This window comes from Myotis myotis, unplaced genomic scaffold (genome assembly GCF_014108235.1).
Source record: "Myotis myotis isolate mMyoMyo1 unplaced genomic scaffold, mMyoMyo1.p scaffold_m19_p_8, whole genome shotgun sequence".
Taxonomy (NCBI): domain Eukaryota; kingdom Metazoa; phylum Chordata; class Mammalia; order Chiroptera; family Vespertilionidae; genus Myotis; species Myotis myotis.
Genome location: NW_023416390.1, coordinates 71,760,234 through 71,785,103, shown reverse-complemented (window position 1 = coordinate 71,785,103; position 24,870 = coordinate 71,760,234). Strand labels below are relative to the sequence as shown.

Sequence of the window (24,870 nt, the reverse complement as noted above, 5' to 3'; positions counted from 1 at the left end):
AATATTTGTACTATCTTTTAAAATTTAATTGCTACAACTGAGCTTTAAAAGGTATTTATAGAAACCTCATATCATAATTGTATCAATCCTCTATAAAATACTTTTAACAATAAAAATCCTATCGTATCAAAACACTCAAGCCTGTCAACTTTCCACTTCATCCCTAGACTTAATAAATTAGTATAATCATCAGAACTTTGAAATTTTTGTCATTTATGCGAGAAAAAAATAATTATAAGTGTTATTTCTTCACCCATTTGTTTTTATTTTGGTACTACTGTAGTTATCTTAATTAGCCTCACACTTTCAAAAGGCATCAATTTTCTCTGAGGTATTATCAGGTTTTTCCTACTCACAGGCTAGCTCTATTCTATCTTTCAATGTTAGAGAATATTTTACTCCCGAAGGTCCCTTTATATGACTGAAATAGTGTCTGATATTTTCACTTAAATGGTATTTGGGGGTTGTGTGTCCTTTGTGTTTGTTTTCGTTTTCTCCTCTCAGGTTGGAAATTCTTCAAACAAACTGAGATGAATAAGTCTATCCTAAGTGTTGTCAGTTCAAAGTTGTAGAAAGTGACGTTTTAACTCCCAGCTTTAATGTTTCGTTTGGTCATATACTTTTAAAACTTTCATCCACCTATTCTGTTTGTTTTTCTCTGTGTGCCAATTGGAATTTAGGAGGCATTCACCATTTTCCTATTGTGTTGGTATAAATGCTAAACCTACGACTCTCTCTAAGATATCGCTTTCCCCTTATACAGAAGTTTCTTGTGCAGATAAGGTGCTGGTACAAGTTAGGTACAATAGGTGCAGATTTCACACCAGTAGCTGTTACACTGAGGGTATAGCCTTTGCTGACAAGAAACCTTTATGGGAAGTAAACGCTCAGGATCAGCAATCCATTTGTAACCTCAGAAATAGTCTCTTTAAAAAAGGGGGAACTTCTCGTTAAACGGCACATTTGTTTCTGGTGAATTAACTGTTATTATAGGAGGCAAGGCAGGGAATGGGCAAAGTGTAAACTGAGAACTAGAGAAGTACCCCAGCTAAAAGACACAGTTACGGCTCCTCTCATTGCTGCCAAATCTTCCTAGTTTTCAAAAGAAGTCAGAAATCCACAGCTGTATGCAAACTCTCTCAATATTTTAAGTTTTGGCAACTAGTTCAAGTGTATTTTAAAACACTGTCGAAGAGAAAGCAAACACATCGATGAGGTTTGCCAGTTTGGAACCCTGCTGCAGACAAGCTGCTTTGCCCCTTTAATTTCTGTGTCTGCAGTGAGGAGAAGAAACATAAACAAACAAACTTCCCATTCTACTGTTCTCTGGTCTTGGGCATCAACCAGAGCACAGGCCAGTCAGTGCAGCCAGGAAGCTGGGGAAACACAAGGCTCCCTTCTCCCTCTTCTGCATCTCATGAACTGGCCAACTCCCAGTCCCACTGCTGCTCCCTGGACTTTGTACTATTTAAAGGTACAGAGCCCCAAATAGTGTTTTTTCTACTACCTTTTAGACTTGACAATGGTTTTGAACTTAAAAGATGATGATCAAGCCGAAACCGGTTTGGCTCAGTGGATAGAGCGTCGGCCTGTGGACTGAAAGGTCCCAGGTTCGATTCCGGTCAAGGGCATGTACCTGGGTTGCGGGCATATCCCCTGTGGGAGGTGTGCAGGAGGCAGCTGATCAATGTTTCTCTCTCATCGATGTTTCTAACTCTCTATCTCTCTCCCTCCCTCTCTGTAAAAAATCAATAAAATATATTTTTAAAAAAATGATCAAGAAAATAATTAACAGCAATAAAGTGTTTTCACATACATCAGTTATTATTCTCTCCCACTTACTTACTACCTTCTCAAAACAACCTAATGATAAATATATATACTATTCTCTCTGATTCACAAACAAGAAAACTAGAATCTAAGCGAAGATCATACACTTGAGTAGCTTCTCCAGAGAATACGTGACTGGAACGCTCATTTTCTGGCTCCAAATCCAGTGCCTCCCTTCGCTGTCTCACAGGAGAACACACAGGAAACAGAGGGGAAATACCCTGAGTTACTCCACATCCAACCTTGTTTTCCGGAATCATGTGCCTTATCTTTCAAATGTCCCAACAGCCAACATCTCACCAGTGGGCTCCTTCAAACTTGTTCTAATTTTCTTTTAAACTGACTCCAAGTACATACACGACAAATAAAGGGTGAGGTGGTTAACATCTGTGACTGTTTGGATCAAAGACTGTGATTTGCAACCATTAGACACAACTACAGTATTTTGGGCAGGTCAAAGAGAATGTCACTATTGCTTCAAAGAGTTACAATAGCTCTCAACAGGCCTACCTAATGCCCTTACTTTAAAAATTTATATCTTCTAAAAAGTATCTATATAAAAACCTATAATCAAATTCAAGGTAATAAACTAATATATACAGTATATAAATTTACATATATAAAAAATAAAAAAATTTACATATATGTATAATTATATATATATATATATGCATTCATACTACACACACACACACACACACACACACACGCACAAAATAAGCACTTTGAACTCATAATTTATGAGATAATTGAACTTGACATTAATGTGAAAGGTTATATTTTTATGCCAAAGTGGACGTATGAAAGACAAACTTCTTTACCCATATCTTGGGTCCAAAGCAATAGCCCTGGGGTGTTCCATGGCCCCTGCTATTAGTGTCGTTCTTAAGGAACCATCAAGTTTGGCCACTTCAATTTGGTCCAGATTGCTGTCTATCCAGTATATGTTGCCTGCTATCCAGTCAACCGTCAGTCCTTCTGGGGTTGCTAGGCCATGCTCTACAACCACTTCAATTGCACTTACACCTACAACAGAAGGGAAATCAACACTTGTACTCACTTAAGAAACAGGTTAAGCATAAAGGAAAAGGACTACTTATTAGCTCTATAATGTACTTAAACATTATGTTAACTCCGAGAGCTAGAGTGCAAAAGTAATACTTGGCACAAAGGAAATGAAACAGGTCCCGAATTTAGAATTACTGTTTTTTCCCACCAGAAATTTCTAATCTCTTATGTACTTTCAGTGACAGCAGAATAGACTTCTAAAGCTACTAACAATACTTAGGTTACAAATGTTATTTCTTGTTTCTGACTTTTTAGGCAGAACAAGGTATATTGGGAATAATAATGATGCACTGGTTAAAATCAGTGCACTTTAATTTAAATGTTGACCCTCATGGTAGAATAAAGGAAAAAGTTCACCTGGGGCAACAACATCATAGCTAATCAGCACCCACTATTTTATTTATTTATTTACTTATTTATTTTGAAATAATTCTTTATTGTTGAAAGTACTACATACGTCACCCTTTTCCCTCCTTGAGCCCTCCAGCCCACCCCTGCTCCTCGCCCCAGGCTTTCAGCACCCTACTGTCTGTGTCCATGGGTTATGCATATATGCATACAAAGTCTTTGGTTGATTACCTCCCACCCACACACCCTGCCTCCCCTCTAAGATTCTGCTCTCTGTTCCATGCTTCAAGTCTCTGGATCCACTTCATTCATCAGTTTACTTTGTTACTAGCACCCACTATTTTTAGAAGCATGACAGATATGAGAGCTTTTACTGCATTTAACCTGAACAGAGATAAGCTCCAAATCATATTCTCTTTACCCCCATCCCTAGAACATAAGATTTGCAAGATATTACACATTTGCAAATAACGAAAGAGGCATTAGTGTGGTCTAAATAAAAATAAGTAATTTGATAATGTCCACCAATACTCTTATTTATCCACTCCTTAGCTTCTTTCACAATTTAAATGGAATATTTTAAAAACACCTCATTGGATAACCCTTTATAGTTTTTGACATTACCAGTGATTGTAGTTAGAAATTTTAAGTGTCTTTTAAAAACAATTAACCATCTAATGCAATAGATCCAAATCCATCATTTGAAATTGGCATCTTGCAATATGACACAGGACACAAATTCACCCATCATAACCATACTGTATGCTTAAATATTACCATTTTTCCCAAAGTGCAAATGTGACTTAAGGAGGAATTTAGAATTTGATAGAAATATCTGGGCATTGAGTTGCTACACAAATATAACAGTTTCAAGAGAAGTTGCTATATATATATATTCATCTCAAAGACTTGCTACTTAAAAAAAGCCTAGATTAGACAGAAGAGATAAGTCAAAACATGGCAAAAATATTTAGCTCATATTAGCAGTCTTTGCAAAAATTTCTTTACCATTTCTTTGAGATAGTCTGAAAGATTATAATAAAATAAAAACAACATTTTTTAACTCACAAATATAATTGTTAGCATGTAGAAAATAGTCACTTTTTTTCTTATAAATAAATTTCTTCACCGCATGTCAGTGGAAAAGCCCACAATTTAAAAATGGAATGAATATGACAGGCCTTCACCACTCACTCCCCCAACATATCCTCACAGGTATATGCGACATCCCTGGTTTTACATATGTTTGGGAAGAGCTAAAGAACCAACAGCCAAAGATTAATCAAAACTGCTTTTGATTACAATATATTTTCTGGAATTTTCAGTTAAAAACTAATGTAAACATTAAGTTAAAATTGTAACATACGTACCTCCACTTTCAGAAAGCTTGCCTCGATATATTCTGTCTTCTACAACATCTGTCCAATAAAGTAAACTTTGATTGAAGTGAAAATCAAGAGCTATTGTGTTTCTCAATCCAGGAACAAGTAGACTATAGTCTCTTTTATGAAGATCAATCCTTCTGATTTCATGGCGAATAGAAAAGATGATGAATGCTTCAAAGGGATCTGAAATTAAATTTATTTTAACAAATTTATGAAAATATTCATCTACTTTGGTAAGAGTAATAAAATGCTTGAAGTCAAAATCCATTCATTAAAAACTATAATTTATTATATAATTATCTGTCATTAAAGAAGCAATAATTTTTCCCAAAAATTAAAAGAAAAAACTTGAATAATTTAGGTTTATTGTATTTATTAAAATAAGGTATAATTTATTCGAATTCAAAGACAAAATGGATTATTTTCTGTTTTTATGGAGTTTCAGCTGACAACCCAAGCCTTAGGAAAACAGAGAAAATGCTAAGAATTAGCTAAAACTAGTTCTGCCACTCAGCTCATCACATGCCTACAGGTCCATGAAGGAGAAAGATCCAATAGAAAGAGGATTTTTATAAAAACAATTGATGAGTGTAAAGTTAAGAAGTGGTCCCCATAAGAATGAAGATTCAATGTCCACAGTCCAAGAAAGTCATGAGTACACTGTTCCCCACTAGTCTTTAAGCCTAGATCAGGCCTGAGTGGAAAGAAAGCAAGAAGCTTTAAAAACAGAAATAGGATTAAAGTTTTATATTTTTTACCTGAAAAAAAATTTAAATACCCAAAAGTTATCAAAAAATTGTTATTTAAAAAAATGTATCAAACTCTGTACCAACTACTGGCCAACATGCTATTATAATTTACACTTGAATTCTGTTTAATGAATACATTTTTGAGGAAGAGAGCCAGGCTTGCAAAGATTTCCCCCATTTCCATATTAGTGTCAGCTCTCCGCATTTCCCTTTAGAAAAATTGGTTTTCCTATCCCAAATGTAGATACATCCTCTGAAAGTGAGCTGCTATAATCAGCCCTGTCCACAGTGATCCTCCCAGGAGGGGATCAAAGTCTGATTAATGATGCCAAAACCGGTTTGGCTCAGTGGATAGAGCATTGGCCTGCGGACTGAAAGGTCCCAGGTTCGATTCCGGTCAAGGGTATGTGCCTGGGTTGCGGACACATCCCCAGTAGGAGATGTGCAGGAGGCAGCTGATCGATATTTCTCTCTCATCGATGTTTCTAGCTCTCGATCTCTCTCCCTTCCTCTCTGTAAAAAATCAATAAAAAATATATATTTTTTAAAAAAAGTCTGATTAATGGGTTTGTAAGATCTAAGTCTGGTTAATGGGTTTGTGAGCTTGGAGAGAAGCTTTCAAGATGAGGGTACCTACTCTCTTTTCCTTTTAGGTCACCAATCTCTAAGGCTAATGTTGCGAATATTAATATTCTTGTAAGTTGAAGAAACCTATTCATAGTATTAGAGAAGAGAAAAATGCCACAGAGAATGAAGCAGCGATGATCTGGGCAGAGACTGTGTTCTGAGAACATTCAAAGCAATAGTTCCAATTACCCCAAAGACTAGTTCCCTCCTTCAAATCTCCTATGCACACCCCATGCTTTGTATATGTGAGCTAATGCATTTATCAATTCAAATTCATTTGAACTGGATTTCTATCAATTGCAAATAGGTTTACTATTCTTATTTATCTCATCTTTACAGAGAGGCCTTTCCTGACTAGTTACCTAATTAAGACCCATCTAAATTATATCACCATGGCTTATTTATTCTGTTTGAAGTATATTTTAAAACTGGTATTTACTTGTTGGTCATTTATTTCCCTCACTAGACAATAAGTTTATGAAAACAGGGATTTTATCTATCTTGCTTGTTATGATGTCCCTAAGACTAAGTACCAGAGGAAGAACACATGTAAACCGAGGTTCCGAAGGGTGTGAACCTAGGCTGGCAACCCTTAGTGTAGGGTTGCTGCCATTTTTCCCCCCACTGGACATGAATATACTTTAGGAAGCTCTTTCCAGCACATTAATTAAATGTTTTTGAATGAATGAATGTGGGGAGAAACTGAATACACCCCATGAAACTAGATGATAGATAGTAAGGGAGAGAGCCCTGCCATGATCAGTAGCGCTAACCAATAGACCTGCAGCTGACTGTGTAGTACATAAGTCCAGCCAAGACCACAGGAATTGCTCAAAAGGCCTGAAAACTTGTTTGCAAAAATTATGTGGATTGTGATCACTTAGCTATTGTGGTTATTTATTGCACAGTGATAACATCACTATGACAATAGCTAACAGATACAAGGCACTAAACATGAACAAAATAGTTTTAAATGGCCCCCAACAGAAAAAATCCTCATAAAATTTTAAATCAGAATGTATCATTATTAATGAAAAAAATGATTATGATGTTCTGTCATTTAAAAGAAAGATGAGGAGCCCTGTTTGATTTTCTGCACTGGCTATGAAACAACTCTTTGCTTTTGAAAAATTATTTATCTTTTTTGAAATTAAGTGTCCTTATCTGTAAAATGGGGTTAACCTAACCTACTTTCAATCTAACTTAAACTGTTATCAGAATCCAATTAAATAATGTATGCAAATTTGATTTGTAAGCTGAACTCTATCACAGGAAATACAAATGTGGAGGTTATGGTGATGTAGTAAAAAAGTTATAGACTTGGAGTAAGAAAATGCAGGTTTAAGACAGAGTTCTGCTATCAACTATCTGTGTACATTGTAGAAGTTTACTTAAACTCTCTGACTCTCAACATTTTTTATGCATAACATAGTTATTATGGTAATTGATAATTAAAGTATGAATACTTAATATCTTAATATATGTTTAATAATTATTATGGACATTAAATTCCAAAGACTACTTAGTGGAATAAGCAAAAGGGATATTGCCTAAGAGAAAATGCTGAAATGGTGATACAGTGAAAGGAAGTCAGATATTTCTTAGCATGTACTAAAACTAGGGACATTTCAGCTCTAAACAGCTTCCCCATCCTTTAGCTTACAGCTCGCCCTTAGTCAAGCACTAAATTATCAGTGCAGCAGCTATTTGCTAGAGAAATTTATATTTAATACCTATTAAAGAACATATAGTTTTTAAATTGCAAGGTAATGTGTTACTGTCTCTGCCCTAGGAATATCACACCAGAGGAAGAAAGAAATCCAGAAAGAAAAAAAGGAGAAGGCAAAAGAAAAGAAATTCAAGTTTCATCTTCCCTAACGCTGGAAGACATCTGCAATCAAAAAGCCACAGTATAAGAGGAAGGGCTGATGAATGCATGTAAACTGGAAAAATGTTTCTGAGAGGATGCCTGCAGCTCTCAGAAACTAGTAGATGTAAAGGAAGGCTGACAGAACAGTTCTCAAAGGAGATAGTACTACTAAGGGGCAAATCCCACAATCACTCTTTAAAAAAGTAGGATGGGAGTAACAACCTGGTCTCAGGACCCCCTCAGAGCACTGTTAAGACCTAGGAGGAGCGTCTGAATGAAGAAACAAACAGGCATGCAGTATATTAAGTGAAAAAAAATAGGCTCAAAAGTCTACATCCTATATGATTCCGTTTCTATGACATTCTGATAAAAGGCAAAACAACAGAGACAGACAGCAGAACAATGGATGCCAGCAACAAGGGATGGAGAAAGGGCTTGATTACAGATTTTTAGACAAAATCACTAACCTCCCTACATACAATAGCTTCAGAAAATAGAAAATAATGAATATACATTAATGACAACAACAACAAAAGACAGGGAATCCAGGAATAAAATTATTAAGAAATATAAAAAAGATTATATAAAGACATTTTAAAACACTAATGAAAGAAATAAGACATCAAATCTGGAAAGATATATAGTATTGTTAGATTGAAAACAACAACATCCCAAAGATATTGCTTCTGTCTAAATTAATTTATAAATTTTCTGTGGCGAAAAATAATTGCAACAACCATTCTTTAAAATAATACTAGATAATTCTAAAGATTATGTTAAAAAAGTATCACTCACCAGAAGAATTTCAGGATAGATATATAATAGTGACTTACTTCAACTGGTATTAAAATATATGATTGTTTCAACAGAAAAATACTTTGGTACTGATTCATAACTGACTATAAAGCTGAGAAATATAATAGCTTTAGGGAACCTGGAGAAGAAATTTAGTTGGAAAATTTTCTGACTTAACACAAAAAAATAATTTCCCGATGGCTTAAAATTTTGATGTAGTAAATAAAACTATGAAAGTGTTAGTAGTAAAGATAAAACATATTTTTAGAACTCCAGAATGAGCAATGCCTGTCTGAGTTTGACACAAGTCAATAACAATGTTTAATGTATGTTTAAAAAATTACAGGACAAAAACAATGTAAAAAATGTCAAAAGGCAAACTGGATTAAATATCTACAATATAAAAAAGGACTAAATTCTCTATTACACATGAGCTCCTATAAATTGACAAGAAGGAAATACTCAAGTAAATAAGAGGTAAAGGGTATTGAACAAACAATTCATAAAAAGAAAAATATAAACAACTTTTACATTGTAAAAAGTGTTCAATTTCTCTCATAAAATAATAAATTGATTTTAAAATAATGAAAATGTTTGATAAGACACTGTATTAATTAAAGTGTAGACAAAAGACACTCCGACATAATGATAATGGAATTATAAACTATTATAATCTATATGGAGAACCACTGGACAACCATAAAAAAATCTATCTATCTATCTATCTCCCTTGACCAAGTAAGTCCATTTGTCAGAAATTCATTATAATGATAAAGTTTTATATACAGTATATGTGGTAGATAAGCAAGGAAATTCTTTTCAATATTTGTAATAGCAAAAGATTAAAAGCATAAATTTTCATCAATAGGTATCTGGATAAATAACATATGGTACGGTCATACAGTGCAATATTATTTGGCCACATACACTAATGTGATTGCTAATTGTGTGCTACCATGAAATACTTACCAATACTTTGTAAGTAGAAAACAGCAATATACAAACAGTGCACATACTACACTAACATTTAAGTTAAAAAATAAAATATTTTTCTAAACCTATATAAAAGTAATTCAGAATAATTATTAAAGGATTGATGAAGGAATGCTCTTATCTCTGCCATGATAACTGGTGACTGGGATTCAGGAGTGGGAACAAAACAAATTTTCACTTTATTCTGCATTGGTACAAGTTTTAAGCATTGGTATATATATTTCCTATTAAGATTAGTTATTCTTAAGAATAAAAATTAAACCTATAAAAGAAGGAATTATCATTTCCAGCTTTTGGAAACATAAACACAACAAGAATTATTTAAGCATGACATATATGCTGAGCAAGGTAATTCAGTATGACAAATACTGTAAAACCTGTTTTTTCCCTTTAGGAGGACTAATTTTTACTATAACAATATTTAAGAGATGACTTATTGCTCTTACTTGTATGCCATATTTAAGAAAAAATATATATTTTAAAAATCTTTATTGTTAAAGTATTATATACATCCTTTTTTTCTCCCATTGACCACTTATAGCCACCCCCACCCCACCATCCCAGGCTTCTACCACCCTATTGTCTGTGTACATGGGTTATGCATACATGCACACAAGTTCTTTGGTTGATCTCTTCCCACCCACCCAACCACAAAAGTATATTTTTTTGAACCACAAATCACTGACTTGTCTGTTACAACTGAAATAGGATTCTATAGTAAAGGCCTAGATTCTGCGTTTGCCTCTGATGCAAATAATGGAAAGTCACTAAAATTATTAGCTGTCTCGGTTTTTAAGATAAAATAACATTTTTGGTCATACATGCTCTAAAATATTTGTGAAGACCACCCCCCCAGGCCAGGGTTCTAGTTGAAGGAAAGGTCCCCATAACTTCTGGGTGTAAAAACCAGTGAAGATTGTGGGTAAGTGACACAGGCTGCTGGAGTCCCAAGCAGTTTTCCTTAAAGGGTCCTAGCACAGGCTTACTTGGACTCCCTCCCTCTGAGCTCCAGTGTTGGGGCAGCAACTTTAAAGGGACCAGGGGCATATGGGGAATAAATAAATTGTCTGGCATCGGGGTGAGGGCTGGAGGGGCAGCTTTCTGCCAGACAAAAGTGCTGGCAGAGGTCACTGTTCCTTTGCTGAGCTCTCCCCCGAACAGAGCTAACAGGTGGGCACCATATCTGACTCTCCATCAACCTGGCTCACATTGTTTGCCCCAACCTGTTGATTCTCTGAGGCCCCTCTCCACCCTACTTGCGGGCCCATCCTAGCTGTTTCCAATAGCTTTTCCATACAATTGGCCTCTCTTGCCTCATGCACTGAACTTTCCTAAAATCTCTCACACAAACAGCATCTGGCCTCTGCGTACCCCCTACCTCTTGCTAAGTGACCCCGGTCCCAGAACTAGTGGCAGCTGGCCTTGGTTCTCCTGGACATCTCCAAGCTCAACACATGTAGCAGCCATCTATTGATGACTCTGTAGCTTATACTGGGTGGCCTCAGGCAGAGCACAGGCAGTGGCTGACTCTGCACCTCCCAGAGGCCCCAGAGCCAGTGCAACCAGTGGACAGCTTAAGACAAGGCTGGATTACATCCCTACCACCTACACACTCGTGGGGCAGCCTCAGTAAGCACCAAAGCCCCACTGAAGCGGGTCCTGCTTCATGGGGTTCACTCCTGCACAGCAGCTCCTCCACTGTAGTCACAGCTGGTCTGTACAGCTGATTGGCCTGGGGGTAAATCTCTCCCAGTGACGCCAACAGCAATCAATACTCAACTACAACAGAATAGTGCACACAGCCCACACAGGGGCATGCCTGGTGCACCCAGCTCAGGTGAATGGGGAGGCTGCACCTGGGCCCTACAGGACACCTATTACACAAGGCCACTTTACCAATTCCAGGAGACATACAGTTCTACCAAATACACAGAAACAAACACAGGGAAGCAGCCAAAATGTGGGTGAGTATGAACAACAAAAAAGAGATTATATCATGAATAACAAAATTTCAATATTTTTAAAATAGTGATTGTGAATACATTATTATTTATTGGTTTCAAATATTTTTGGAAGATTTCATAATAGAATGAATGGTGGTCAAAACATCGTGTTGGGTGTTTTACTAAAACTGTTCAAAGCCTTTCAAGTTCTTGCATTTAAGTCATTTTGTGTTGAGAATATAGTTGTTTGATAAATGTTACTTGATTTGCATAACTATAATAAACCAGTTACTAAAAATAAAAAAATATATAAATATTAAAAATTATTTGAACTCTGAATCTTGATAACTTCTCCAATGCCTCACTACTTTTAAGATTTATGTTGGGCCATAACCGGTTTGGCTCAGTGGATAGAGCATCGACCTGCAGACTGAAAGGTCCCAGGTTTGATTCCAGTTAAGGGCATGTACCTTAGTTGTGGGCATATCCCCAGTAAAGGGCGTACAGGAGGCAGCTGATCAATGTTTCTCATTCATCGATGTTTCTAACTCTCTATCCCTTTCCCTTCCTCTCTGTAAAAAATCAATAAAAAGATATATTTTTTAAAAAGATTTATGTTGGTTTATTAAATTATTTTTTTTATTTGAGAGAATAAAAATGTTGTAATGAATAACCCAATATGTAATGTCATATGCTAGTGGGAAATTTCGCATGAAGACTGAATTTCAAATTTCCAAGTCTTACAATAGTTTTTTCTTTAAAAAAATAAAACTGTGTATAAAATATTTGGAAATAAAACACAATGAAGAAATTTCTGTTGTACACCAATTTTGATGTATTATATTATGTTCTTTGGAGGCAAACTCAATTTAGAATGAATATCAGCAAAATATGAAGTAGTCATTCATTTTTATAGTTTTCTGGTAATTTTTCTAGTACACTAGCTCCTGTCTCAGAAATGACTGAACTTAACAACTCAAACCAGCACATTCCACTTTTAATTTAAAACTGGCTTAAAATTTTTCTGCTTTAGCATATCATGAGATGACAGATGTACAAAACAAAGAGGTTACAATTTACATTTTTTATGGTGATGAATTTCATGTTTATAAATGTAGTATAGCACAAGTAGCTTTAAAAAATACTCACAAGACTGTAGTGTTCTACATATAATTCCATTTTCTTTAAGTCCCACTACAGGTTCTCATGATGATTTTTACAAGACAGAATAAAAACGCAGTAGATGACTTATAGAAGAAAAAAAGTCTCTCTAAAGTGCTCTCAGGGTGAATTGTTAGTTTAAGTCTACAACCAGCAATTCTACAGGAATAGCGCCTGATTCTTTATTAAATATACACCTATTCAATAAAAAGTGATATGTAGTTACAATGTTTTATCTTCTGATACTTAAGAGTTTTACTTTTTTGTTTTTGTATTTAATAATTTATTTTTATTTCTCTCTCCCTTTCATTAGCTATATTTCTTTTACACAGTAGAAACTTATGAATTGTAAGTGATCTATCATTTCCCTGGCTCAATATATATATATATATATATATATATATATATATATATATATATATATATTATTACTTCCTTTTTTCCAATCCTATAGTCATATTGAGAATAAATGATAGTTAAATATTACTAAAGTGTGATATACATAAAGACAGAGGACAGGATCTAGAGAAAGATAGGCTTTCAACTACTATTCAAACCTGTGAATTTATAAGATTTTGTCACCAACTGTCCATCAGTTTTTCTTGCAAGCTTTTTTTGTTTATTTGTTTTTCTCCTCTTAATTATTTTCCTGGAAATTTCTGGATATTTTTTTCTCAATAGCTCTGCTTTATATTTCTAGTTTTTAAAAAGTGATCTATTCTTTCTGTTAATAAGTACTAAGAATTGGAATTTGGATTGTTTGTGGAGAGAGAGAGAGAGAGAGAGAGAGAGAGAGAGAGAGAGAGAGAGAGAGAACTTACAGGGTATTGGGGTAAAGGATTGAACAAAAATCTTTTCATTTCTAGGATATATCCCATTGCCTTTTGCTAAATTGCATTTAATAAATATTTGTGATGACATAAATGAGAGAATGACTAATTATAAGACTCACTGAATAGTTAGCCCAGAATACATAAAATATGAAGGAGATAAAAATTATTATGGGGAAAAGAAAAGGAAAGGACGAAGTCAGTGAGGGAAGCAGAAAGATAAAGAGAAAGAGTATAAAAAAGGTCAACATGACTGAAATTAAATTAAAACATGGAGAGGATGAAAGGGTGAGGGCTACGCCCTCCATCTTGCCCCAAATCCTCCATTTTTGGGCAGAGGCATGTGCTTGGCAAGGCTTCTTCCCGGAAGCCCAAGCCTCTGCTGGCCACGCCCAGGATTTCTTTAAACTAACCAATGACAATCAAGGGACGTGCATGCCATAGATATGACCACATCCTGTGTAACGAGTTACCGACTTACACCTGGCGAATCGGCAGGGCCCACAGTCCTCTTTCCCCCCTTACTCCACCCCTCTATAGAACTCCTCTTCCCACCGAGCTAGCCCTCTCTCTGACACTTGGCTTGCCGTTGCATTGGCAAGTGTGGTTGGGGAGCTGAACTAGTTCGAATAAAGACTCTTTGCTTTTGCATCGGACTCGGCTGGCTCCCTGGTGGGCTTTTGGGGATCTTGAAATCTGGGCATAACAGAGGACATCTGAAATGTCTAAATTTTAGAACATACAATTAACTCCTACAAATCAATAAGAAAAGGTAGTGATATTAACAGAAAAATTATCAATAAGTAATAAAATTTAAAAAATAACTTTGCTCTAATATCTCTTAGTCACAAGGTCCTGAGTAAATGACATAATATTTCTGTGTCTGTTCCCATATGTATCAAATTGCAGTAATAATATCCAATTAGTGCCCTAACCAGTTTGGCTCAGTGGATAGAGCATCGACCTGCAGACTGAAGGTTCCCGGGTTTGATTCCAGTCAAAGGCATGTACCTTGGTTACGGGCACATCCCCAGGAGGGGATGTGCAAGAGGCAGCTGATCGAAGGTTCTCTCTCATCGATGTTTCTAAGTCTCCCTCTCCCTTCCTCTCTGTAAAAATAAATAAAATATATCTAAAAAATATATACAATTAGTTTCTTTTTAAAAAATATTTTTATTAGTATTAATTTTTAGAGTGAGAGAGGAAGAGGGAGAGATAGAAACATCAATGGTGAGAGAGAATCACTGATTGGCTGCCTCCTACACACCCCCTTGGGATCGAACCCGCAAGCCAGGTATGTGCCCTTTTGAACGGAATAGAACCCTGGACCCTTCAGTCCACAGGCCAACACTCTATCCACTGAGCCAAACCAGCTAGGGCATCCAATTAGTTTCTTATAAGTTACTAGAGGCCCAGTGTACAATATCTGTGCAATTGGGAGGGGGGTCTTTCAGCCCAGCCTGCACCCTCTTACAGTCTGGGAGCCCTTGGGGGATGTCTGACTGAAGGCTTAGGCCTGCTCCCTACGGGTCCTAGGTGCCTGCCAGTGGCAGGAGGGAGAGGCTCCTGCCACCACCATTGCGCTCAACCAGCCATGAGCCCAGCTTCTGGCTGAGCGGCCCTCCCCCTGTGGGAGTGCACTGACCACCAGGGGGCAGCTCCTGCTTTGAGCCTCTGACCCCTGGTAGTCAGTGCACATCATAGAGACTGGTCATTCTGTAATGGGGCCAAAACCAGCTCTCCAACATACCCCGAGGGGTTCTGGATTATGAGAGGGTACAGGCTAGACCATGGGACCCCACCAGTGCAAGATCAGGGCCGGGGAGGGACCGCAAGAGTGCTCCAGGGTGTGTCCGGCCCATCTTGCTCAGTCCTGATCAGCCAGACCCCAGAAGTAAGTTAATCTACAGGTCGAAACATTTGACCCTTGGTGGTCAGTGCACGTCGTAGTGAGCGGTTGAGCAGCCTTAACATATCATTAGCATATGACACTTTGATTGATTGAACGGCCGACTGGTCACTTAGCATATTAGGCTTTTATTCTATAGGACTAGAGGCCCAATGCACAAAATTCATGCAAAAATAGGTCTTCCTTCCCCGGGTGCACGCACCGGCTTCCCCGTGGCACCCGGGACTCAGGCTTCCTTGCGGCCGCCAGCAGGCACTCAGGACCTGGGCTTTCCTTGCAGACCTGGCTTTGTCCAGATGGTCATCTGGAAGGATGTCTGTTCTAATTAGCATATTATGCTTTTATTACTATAGATAAATAAATTACCCATCACACTTTAGTTTTATTTATTATTATCAAGTTGTAATGTTAACACTATTGCAGATGTCCTCCACCCCCCTCCTTTGCTCATCTCCACCCACCTCCACCTCTCCCTCCCTAGGTTTTCACCACACTATTGTTGAGTTTTAAGATGATCAATAAATGATAGGTATTAGAAATACAGTATTATAATAATTAATTTTAAGAAATAATTCATAGAGGAGGGAGTTTTGAATAGAGTATAGAATTCAAATTTCCAAAGGGAATGTAGACAATATTGTCATTCTGAAAGGTCATAGGTGACAACAAACAGAGCACACAAAGGAGATGGTAAAATAAAGTGATATCTGTGAAAGTTCTTTATACACCCTTGCCCCCTATACATTACTATCATTACTAATGATGAAACAGTAATAACATGCCTGGAGTGGAAACTCAGAGTGGAAGATAATGAAACATCAGGTTGCAGAGATAAAATAAGCAGAAATAAAGAAGGTCCTAAGTAGCAGGCTGAAGAATTTGTGTTTCTTTTCATAAATGATAGAAAGTTACTTTAAAATCATGGATTCAGACTATGTTAAAGTGTCATTTTATTAAAATAAATAAAGGAGTGAATGACCAGATTACATTCCCCCACACAGTTTCACTCTCCTAATCTCACTTTATATGCTACTAGAGGCCCGGTGCACAAATTCATGCACCAGTGGGATCCCTCAGCCTGGCCTACGTGATTGGGCTGCAACTGGCTCTCTGACTTCCCCCAAGGGGTCCTGGATTGCGAGAGGATGCAGGCCAGCCTGAGGGACCCCACTGGTGCACAATCGGAGCTGGGGAGGGACATGGGAGGTTGGCATTCAGGGAGGGACTGAGGGAGGGCTCCAGGGCATGTCTTGGCCCATCTTGCTCAGTCCCAATCAGACCCCCAGCAGCAAGCTAATCAACCAATTGGAGTGTCTGCCCCTTGGTGGTCACTGCACGTCATACGAGCAGTTGAGCAGCCTTATTATATCATTAGCATATTACACTTTGATTGGTTGAATGGATAACCAGACACTTAGCATATTAGGCTTTTATTATATAGGATTATTCACAAAGGTAACCATCTGCTTATTATTTTTTTCTTTCAAATTTTACTCTCAACCATATTACTGACAGCTTTCCTTTAATTCTCATTTTCCAGATTTGGATTTCTCTCTGCCTCTTTAATAAAATAATATATTCCTTTAAGTTTTGATATTCTTCTTCTCATAACCTGGAAAAATAAAATTATGACAGAAAATAGAGAAGACTGCCATCATTACAACACAGGAATCTCTGGGCTCCACTGTGGTACTGATCCTACTCAATTTAAAGAGGGTTGAATCCAAGAGATACTCTGCAGAAAAAGATTAAAATATGGAGAAAGAGGGGAACAAAGAACTGGAGAAGTCAAGGATAATTGAGATTATGATCCTAAAGACCAGAAGAAAATTGGAACCACTGAGATAACTATGGAATATTGAGGGCAAAAAGAAAGTGTACATTTTAGCCAACTAATTTGATGTGACTTGATTATATCTGGTGAAATGAATTGGACAGTAAGAAGGAGATAATAGCTATTGATGTAAATGCCACAGTAATCAGATTTGAGGTGATAACAGAAGCCCTCAGAGTGAGAAGGAGTTCTCCAAGAGGCATCTGAGAATTAAGGCTTGGGAAATGGACATAGTGTACTGGTAGGTGGTCATTTTAAGAGAAAACAAAAAGGAATGCTATAATGTTCTTTCCAATGATACTGGAAACATGCTGCAATATTGCAAGGGAGCTGCCTAGCAAAAAGCAAAGAAACAAATACTTTAGAAGAAAGTGTTTAACAATATATGTATTTTGCGTTAAAGAGGGAAGATGTAAGGAACTGATAAAATTAAGTATTGGGATATCCAAGAAAAGTAAGATTTATAGCTAAACTAGTGGCCCCGTGCACAAATTCATGCACAGGTGGGTCCCTCGGCCTGGCTGGCAATTGGGGCGATAGTGGGGGCCTGCCTGCTGTGGGGGGAACTGCAGGAGGTTGGCCCCAGCAGCAAGCTAACCAACAGCTGATTCCATGAGGAATCGGGCTCCCTCCTCCCTCCTGTCTGGGTCCAGGATGTGGGTGAACCAGATTCTGGGCTGTCAGGGCCTCAGCAGCAAGGTCTGGGTCAGTGTGTGTCATAGCTACCCACCAGTTGTCCAGTTGTTCCGGTCATTCTGGTTGTTTGCTTGTAAAGATTGCTTAGGTTTATATATAGAGAGATAACATAAAAGCAGTATTTATGAAAATCATTACATTTAACTAATAAGTTGTTAGGATTTGAACTTAGAAAAAACTTGAATTAATTTCAGCAATTCAGAAAAAAACAGATGGTATAGAATTTAGGAAGAAAAAATTAGAGAAGAAAACATGAAAGAACAAAAGAGCAAAATTAAAAAGGAAAAAAATAATGTGGCATCATTATTCTAATTTGAAGCATAAAGAGTTGTATTACTCTTTATTTCTGAATAACAAAGAGAATAAGCACAGGTGTTGCATTCAATAGAAAAAACACATTTTAAAAACCAGGACTCAACTTAAGAATTATGGAAATAAGAAAGAGAAGAGCAAGAAAAAAAGAAGTTGATTTATAAAGTTCTATAATTAATAGTCTATTCACTTTTATTGAACTATGAACCTGGGATAGAACTTTTTTAAAAAAATGAAGTGAAATACAGAATAAATCTTTTTTATATAAAAATTTAATTCCAATTCCTAATAAAACCTGTTATCTGTAATAATATAATTGCTGACAATGGTATTTTGTACACCATATGCTTCAGAAAGGGATAAATTACTAGCAGGTTACATTCTTCATGTAAGAAAAGCCCCATATTATATTTAAAATTTAAAATATAGGCAGGTCAATTTTTGTGCTTTGCAGTACTGTGTTTTCTTCTTTTTACAAATTGAAGGTTAAATGCTACTTAGTTAAGCAAGTCTATTGGCATCATTTTTACAACATCATTTGTTTACTTCATGTCTCTGTGTCACATTTAGGTAATTCTTGCAATATTTCAAACTGTCTCATTATTATTATATTTGTTATGGTGATCTGTGATCTATTACCTTTCATGTTACTACTGTAATTGTCTTGGTGCACCATCAACTTGCACTCATATGAAACAGACAACTTAATGGATAAACGTTGTGTGTCTCCTAACTACTCCATCAACTGGCCATTCGCACCACTCTCCCTCTCCTAGGGCCAATGTATTCTCCGAAACACAAAAATATTAAAATTAAGTCAATTATCAATCCTAAAATGGCCTGTAAGTGTTCAAGTGAAGAAAGAGTCAAATATTTCTCACTTACATCAACAGCTAGAAGTGATTGAGCTTAGCAACAGAGGCAAGAAAAAGTCCAAAAGCCTTGTGCACCAGTTAGCCACATTGTGAATGAAAAAGAAAAGTTCTTGAAGAAAATTAGAATTGCTACTAAAGTGAACACACCAATGATAAGTAACAGCCTTAGTGCTTATATATATACTAGAGGCTCGGTGCACAAAATTCATACACAGGGGTGGGTGCTCCGATCCCCGGGATCGGGCCTAAACCGGCAGTCGGACATCCCTCTCACAATCCTGGACTGCTGTTTCCTAATCACTCACCTCCCTGCCTGCCTGGTCTTCCCTAACTGGACCCCCTGCTGGCCTGATTGCCCCTAACTGCCCCCCCCCCGCCAGCCTAATCACCCCCGATTGCCCCCCTGCTAGCCTGGTCGCCCCCAAATGCACCCCCTCGCCAGCCTGATCACCCCAAACAGTCCCCCTCGTGGCCTGGTTGCCCCCAACTGCCCCGCTCCCAGCCTGTTCGCCCCACGCAGCCTGCTTGTTCAGTCACTTGGTCATCTCTCACTAACCCCCCTGCTGGCCTGGTCCCCCCACGCAGCCTGCTTGTTCAGTTGTTTGGTCGTCCCTCACTAACCCCCCTGCTGGCCTGGTCGTAGGCAGCCATCTTGTGAGGGCGTGAGGTAATTTGCATATTACCTTTTATTATATAGGACATATAAAAAACAACATTTGGTGGTCTGGATGGAAGATCAAACCAGCCACAATACCCCTAAGCCAAAACCTTCAATTGAGGAAGCTGCAGAAGAAAAGTTTGAAGCTTGGCTGGTTCGTAAAGTTTAAAGAAAGAAGCTATCTCCATAATCTAAAGTGCAAAGTTAAAGCAGCAAGTGCTGATATAGAAGATGTAGAAAGTTATCCAGAAGATCTGGCTAAGGTAATTAATGGAGGTGGCTACCTTAAACCACAGGTTTTCAATGTAGATGAAACAGCCTTATTTTGGAAGAAGATGCCATTTATGACTTTCATAGTCAGCCCCTGGCTTTAAAGTTTCAAAGGATCAGCTTACTCTCTTGTTAAGGGCTAATGCAGCTGGTGACTTAAAGTTGAAGCCAATTCACATTTACCATTTCAAAAACCTAAGGCCCTTAAGAACAATGGTAAATCAACTCGACCTGTGTTCTATAAATAGACAACAAAGCCTGGATGACAGCAAATCTGTTTACCATGGTTTACTGAATATTTTAAGCCCACTGTTGAGACCTACTGCTCTGGAAAAATGATTCCTTATAAAATAGTACTGCTCCTTAAACATGCACCTGGTCACTGAGGAGCTCTGATGGAGATGTACAATGAGATTGATGTTGTTTTCATGCTTGCTAATAATATCCATTCTGCAGCCCATGAATGGAAGAGTAATTTTTACTTTAAAGCATATTATTTCAGAAATACATTTTGTAAGGCTATAACTGCCATCAACTGTGAATCCTCTGAAGGATCTGGGTAAAGTAAATTGAAAACCTTTTGGAAAGAAGTCACCAATCTAGATGCCATTAAGAACCTTAGTGATTCATGGAGGAGAAACCAAGATGGCGGCATAGGTTAACGCCGGAGATCGCTGCCTCAAACAACCACTTCAGAGATATAACTAAAGGACAGAACGGACATCACCCAGAACCACGGGAAGGCTGGCTGAGTGGAAATTCTACAACTAGGAGGAAAGAGAATATCATACCCAGACTCAGAGGAGGCACAGTGCTGAAGTGAAATATTCAGGTGCGGAGTGTGCGCGAGGAGCGGGCTGGCGGCGGAGGGCGCGGTTGTTGTTTTCAATCGGGAGGGAGTTTCAGACTCTGAGCTCCAGATCCGGGCGAGTCTCTGGGGACCGAGACTCAAACGGGAGAAACGGGACTGTCTGGCTTCGGTCGGAACTCGAAGGCAGCTTTCTCTCCGAGGTTTGCAGCCATTGCTGGGGCTCTGAGAAGCAGAGCCCCTGGGGAAGGAACTGAGAGTCGCCATAACTGCTTGTTCCGCCCGCCCTGTAGATCCCCGGGGACCCGCCCCGCCCAAGCCCTGCACAGAACCATTTGCTGGATAGCCTCAGGCAAACGCTAGATTAGCACCGCCCTAGAGATCCAGCACAGAAGCCCTCCCACTACAGACACAGCAGACTCTCATAGCCAGTTAGCCTGGAGGTCAAATCACCCCGGTATTGCCGACATCAATCAAGGCTTAAAGGCAACAAGACTGCGGACAAAGACCACTAGGGGGTGCACCAAGAAAGCATAAAAAATGCGGAGACAAAGAAACAGGACAAAACTGTCAATGGAGGATATTGAGTTCAGAACCACACTTTTAAGGTCTCTTAAGAACTGTCTAGAAGCTGCCGATAAACTTAGTAAGGCCCTCGAAAAGACTGGTGAGACCGCCGATAAATGTAGTGAGATCCTGAAGAAATCTAATGAGACCCTCGATGTTGTGATAAAGAACCAACTAGAAATTAAGCATACACTGACTGAAATAAAGAATATTATACAGACACCCAACAGCAGACCAGAGGAGCGCAAGAATCAAGTCAAAGATTCGAAATGCGAAGAAGCAAAAAACACCCAACTGGAAAAGCAAAGTGAAAAAAGAATCCGAAAATATGAAGATAGTGTAAGGAGCCTCTGGGACAGCTTCAAGCGCACCAACATCAGAATTATAGGGGTGCCAGAGGATGAGAGAGAGCAAGATATTGAAAACCTATTTAAAGAAATAATGACAGAAAACTTCCCCCACCTGGTGAAAGAAATAGACCTACAGGTCCAGGAAGCGCAGAGAACCCCAAACAAAAGGAATCCAAAGAGGACCACACCAAGACACATCATAATTAAAATGCCAAGAGCAAAAGACAAAGAGAGAATCTTAAAAGCAGCAAGAGAAAGAAACCCAGTTACCTACAAGGGAATACCCATACGACTGTCAGCTGATTTCTCAACAGAAACTTTGCAGGCCAGAAGGGAATGGCAAGAAATATTCAAAGTGATGAATACCAAGAACCTACAACCAAGATTACTTTATCCAGCAAAGCTATCATTCAGAACGGAAGGTCAGATAAAGAGCTTCACAGATAAGGAAAAGCTAAAGGAGTTCATCACCACCAAACCAGTATTATATGAAATGCTGAAAGGTATCCTTTAAGAAGAGGAAGAAGAAAAAAAAAAAGGTAAAGATACAAATTATGAACAACAAATATGCATCTATCAACAAGTGAATCTAAGAATCAAGTGAATAAATAATCTGGTGATCATAATAGAATCAGGGACATAGAAAGGGAATGGACTGACAATTCTTGGGGGGGAAAGGGGTGTGGGAGATGCGGGAAGAGACTGGACAAAAATCGTGCACCTATGGAAGAGGACAGTGGGTGGGGAGTGAGGGCGGAGGGTGGGGCGGGAGCTGGGAGGAGGGGAGTTATGGGGGGAAAAAAAAGAGGAACAAATGTAATAATCTGAACAATAAAGATTTAATTAAAAAAAAAAAAAGAACCTTAGTGATTCATGGAAAGAGGAGAAAATATCAACATTAATGGTAGTTTAGAAAAAGTTGATTCCAACCTCGATGGATGACTTTCAAGGGCTTAAGACTTTAGTGGAGGAAGTAACTTCAGATGTGGTGGAAATAGCGAGAGAACTAGAATAAGAAGAGGGGCCTGAAGATGTGACTAAGTTGCTGAAATCACATGATAAATTTTCACAGATGGGAAGTTAATTCTTATGAATGAACCAAAAAAGTAGTTTCTTGAAATGAAATCTACTCTTTATGAAGACTAAAGTAAAGATGGTTGCAATTGCAATATGGGGTTTAGAGTATTATATAAACTTAGTTGATAAAGCAGTGCCAGTGTGTAAAAGGACTGACTCCAAGTTTGAAAGAGGTTCTACTGTAGGTAAAATTCTATTAAACAGTGTCACATGCTACAGAGAAACTGTTTGGGACAGAAAGAGTCAGCAAACTTTATTGTTGTCTTACTTTAAGAAATTGCCACAGCCACCCAAACCTTCAGCAATCACCACCCTGACCAGTCAGCAGGCAAGACCCTCCACCAGCAAAAAGATTATGACTCTTGAAGCTTCATGTAATGGTTAGTATTCTTTAGCAATAAAGTATTTTTAAGTTGATGTATGTACAGTATATTACTTAATAGACATAACAGTATTTCACACTAAATAAACTACAATAGAGTAAAAACATAAATTATATATCTACACTAATAAAAGACAAAGATGCTAATTGACTGTACCTTTGCTATGCCCAAGCCATGCCCACCAGCCATTCAGAGTGACTATATGTAAATTAACCAAACCAAGATGGCGGCCGGCAGCCATGGAGCTGGAGCAAGCAGGAGGCTTGGTTGCCCCAATGATGGAGGAAGCCAAGCTTCCCACCTGCCTGGCCGGCTGTGGCCTCCACAAAAGGCAACAAAGTTTCAATTATAGAAGCTAAATAAATCCCAGATACCTGCTTCCAGCCAGCCTCCACTGAGAGCTTTGGTAGCTGGGGACCATGGCCAGCCTGCAAACAGCCATCAGCCCCTCAAACAGGCTGACCACACCCTCATGGGTGAAGGTCCTCACTGGGGGGCTTGGCCAACCTGGAAACAGCCATTAGCCTCTCACCCAGGCTGGACAGGCATCCCAGCGGGGACCCTGACCCTGAAGGGGCTGTGACCAGCCTGCAAACAGCCATCAGCAGTGGGTCTAATGACTCCTATTACTGAAGTAGTTGTAGTTTTCAAAGCTTGAACATAAGTGACATTTTGAGATATAGAAACTTTAACATGACATAACTATGTCTATTACTTCTATTGGAGATACAGTCAGAGTTGCTGATAGTAATTGGTCTGTGTCATACATTCATAATTGGAAGAAATGTTAACTTTCAGTGAGAGGGTAAAGAAAATAAAGGTGTGATATTTTTCCCAACGAAGTTCATGGATCCCTTCAATTCGAGTCATGGACCACTAAGTGTCCTGCAGATACAGACTACAAATCTGGAAAGACAGTGGGACACCATCATTCATTAAGCACCTAATGGGTGTGGGGCACAGTAACAAGTATTCCATGCTATTCTTGCAACATGCTATAGGGGAGACATTGTTATAATGGGCATTGGTATTTAAAAGATGAGAAAACCGAGGCTCAAGGAGTTTTATGTAACCTGTCTGGAGTCACATACATAATGAATGCCAGCTGCAGGATTAGAATCCAAATGCTGAACTCCACAGCCTTCGTATGCTTTTCCCACTGTGAAATATGACCTAGAGCCGTGGTCGGCAAACCATGGCTCGCAAGCCACATGAGGCTCTTTGTCCGCTTGAGTGTGGGTCTTCTACAAAATACCATGTGCGGGCGTGCATGTACAGTCCAATTGAAACTTCGTGGCCCATGCACAGAAGTCGGTATTTTATGGAAGAGCTGGTATTTTGTGGAAGAGTCACACTCAAGGGGCCAAAGAGCCGCATGTGCCTGGCGAGCCGTGGTTTGCTGAGCTGCAGTTTGCTGACCACTGACCTAGAGAATCAGCACAGTGTTTCGAATGGGAGTTACAAGATGAAAACAGCCAGGACAAGGAGTTGTTTTCAGGAGTGCTAGGAATACAGTTAGAAGTGTGGGAAAG

At 38.5% G+C, this 24,870-nt stretch overlaps 1 protein-coding gene across 1 annotated transcript in view; it reads right to left on the bottom strand.

The window, feature by feature from the left end:
* LRP1B (LDL receptor related protein 1B) overlaps positions 1 to 24,870 on the bottom strand; it is a 1,379,523-nt gene that overhangs the window by 595,196 nt on the left and 759,457 nt on the right. The window contains exons 24-25 of the mRNA XM_036320679.1: positions 4,617 to 4,814; positions 2,652 to 2,856 (exon numbers count right to left, since the gene is read on the bottom strand). Coding sequence (XP_036176572.1) covers positions 2,652 to 2,856; positions 4,617 to 4,814 — 403 coding nt within the window. The remainder of the gene's footprint in view (positions 1 to 2,651; positions 2,857 to 4,616; positions 4,815 to 24,870) is intronic.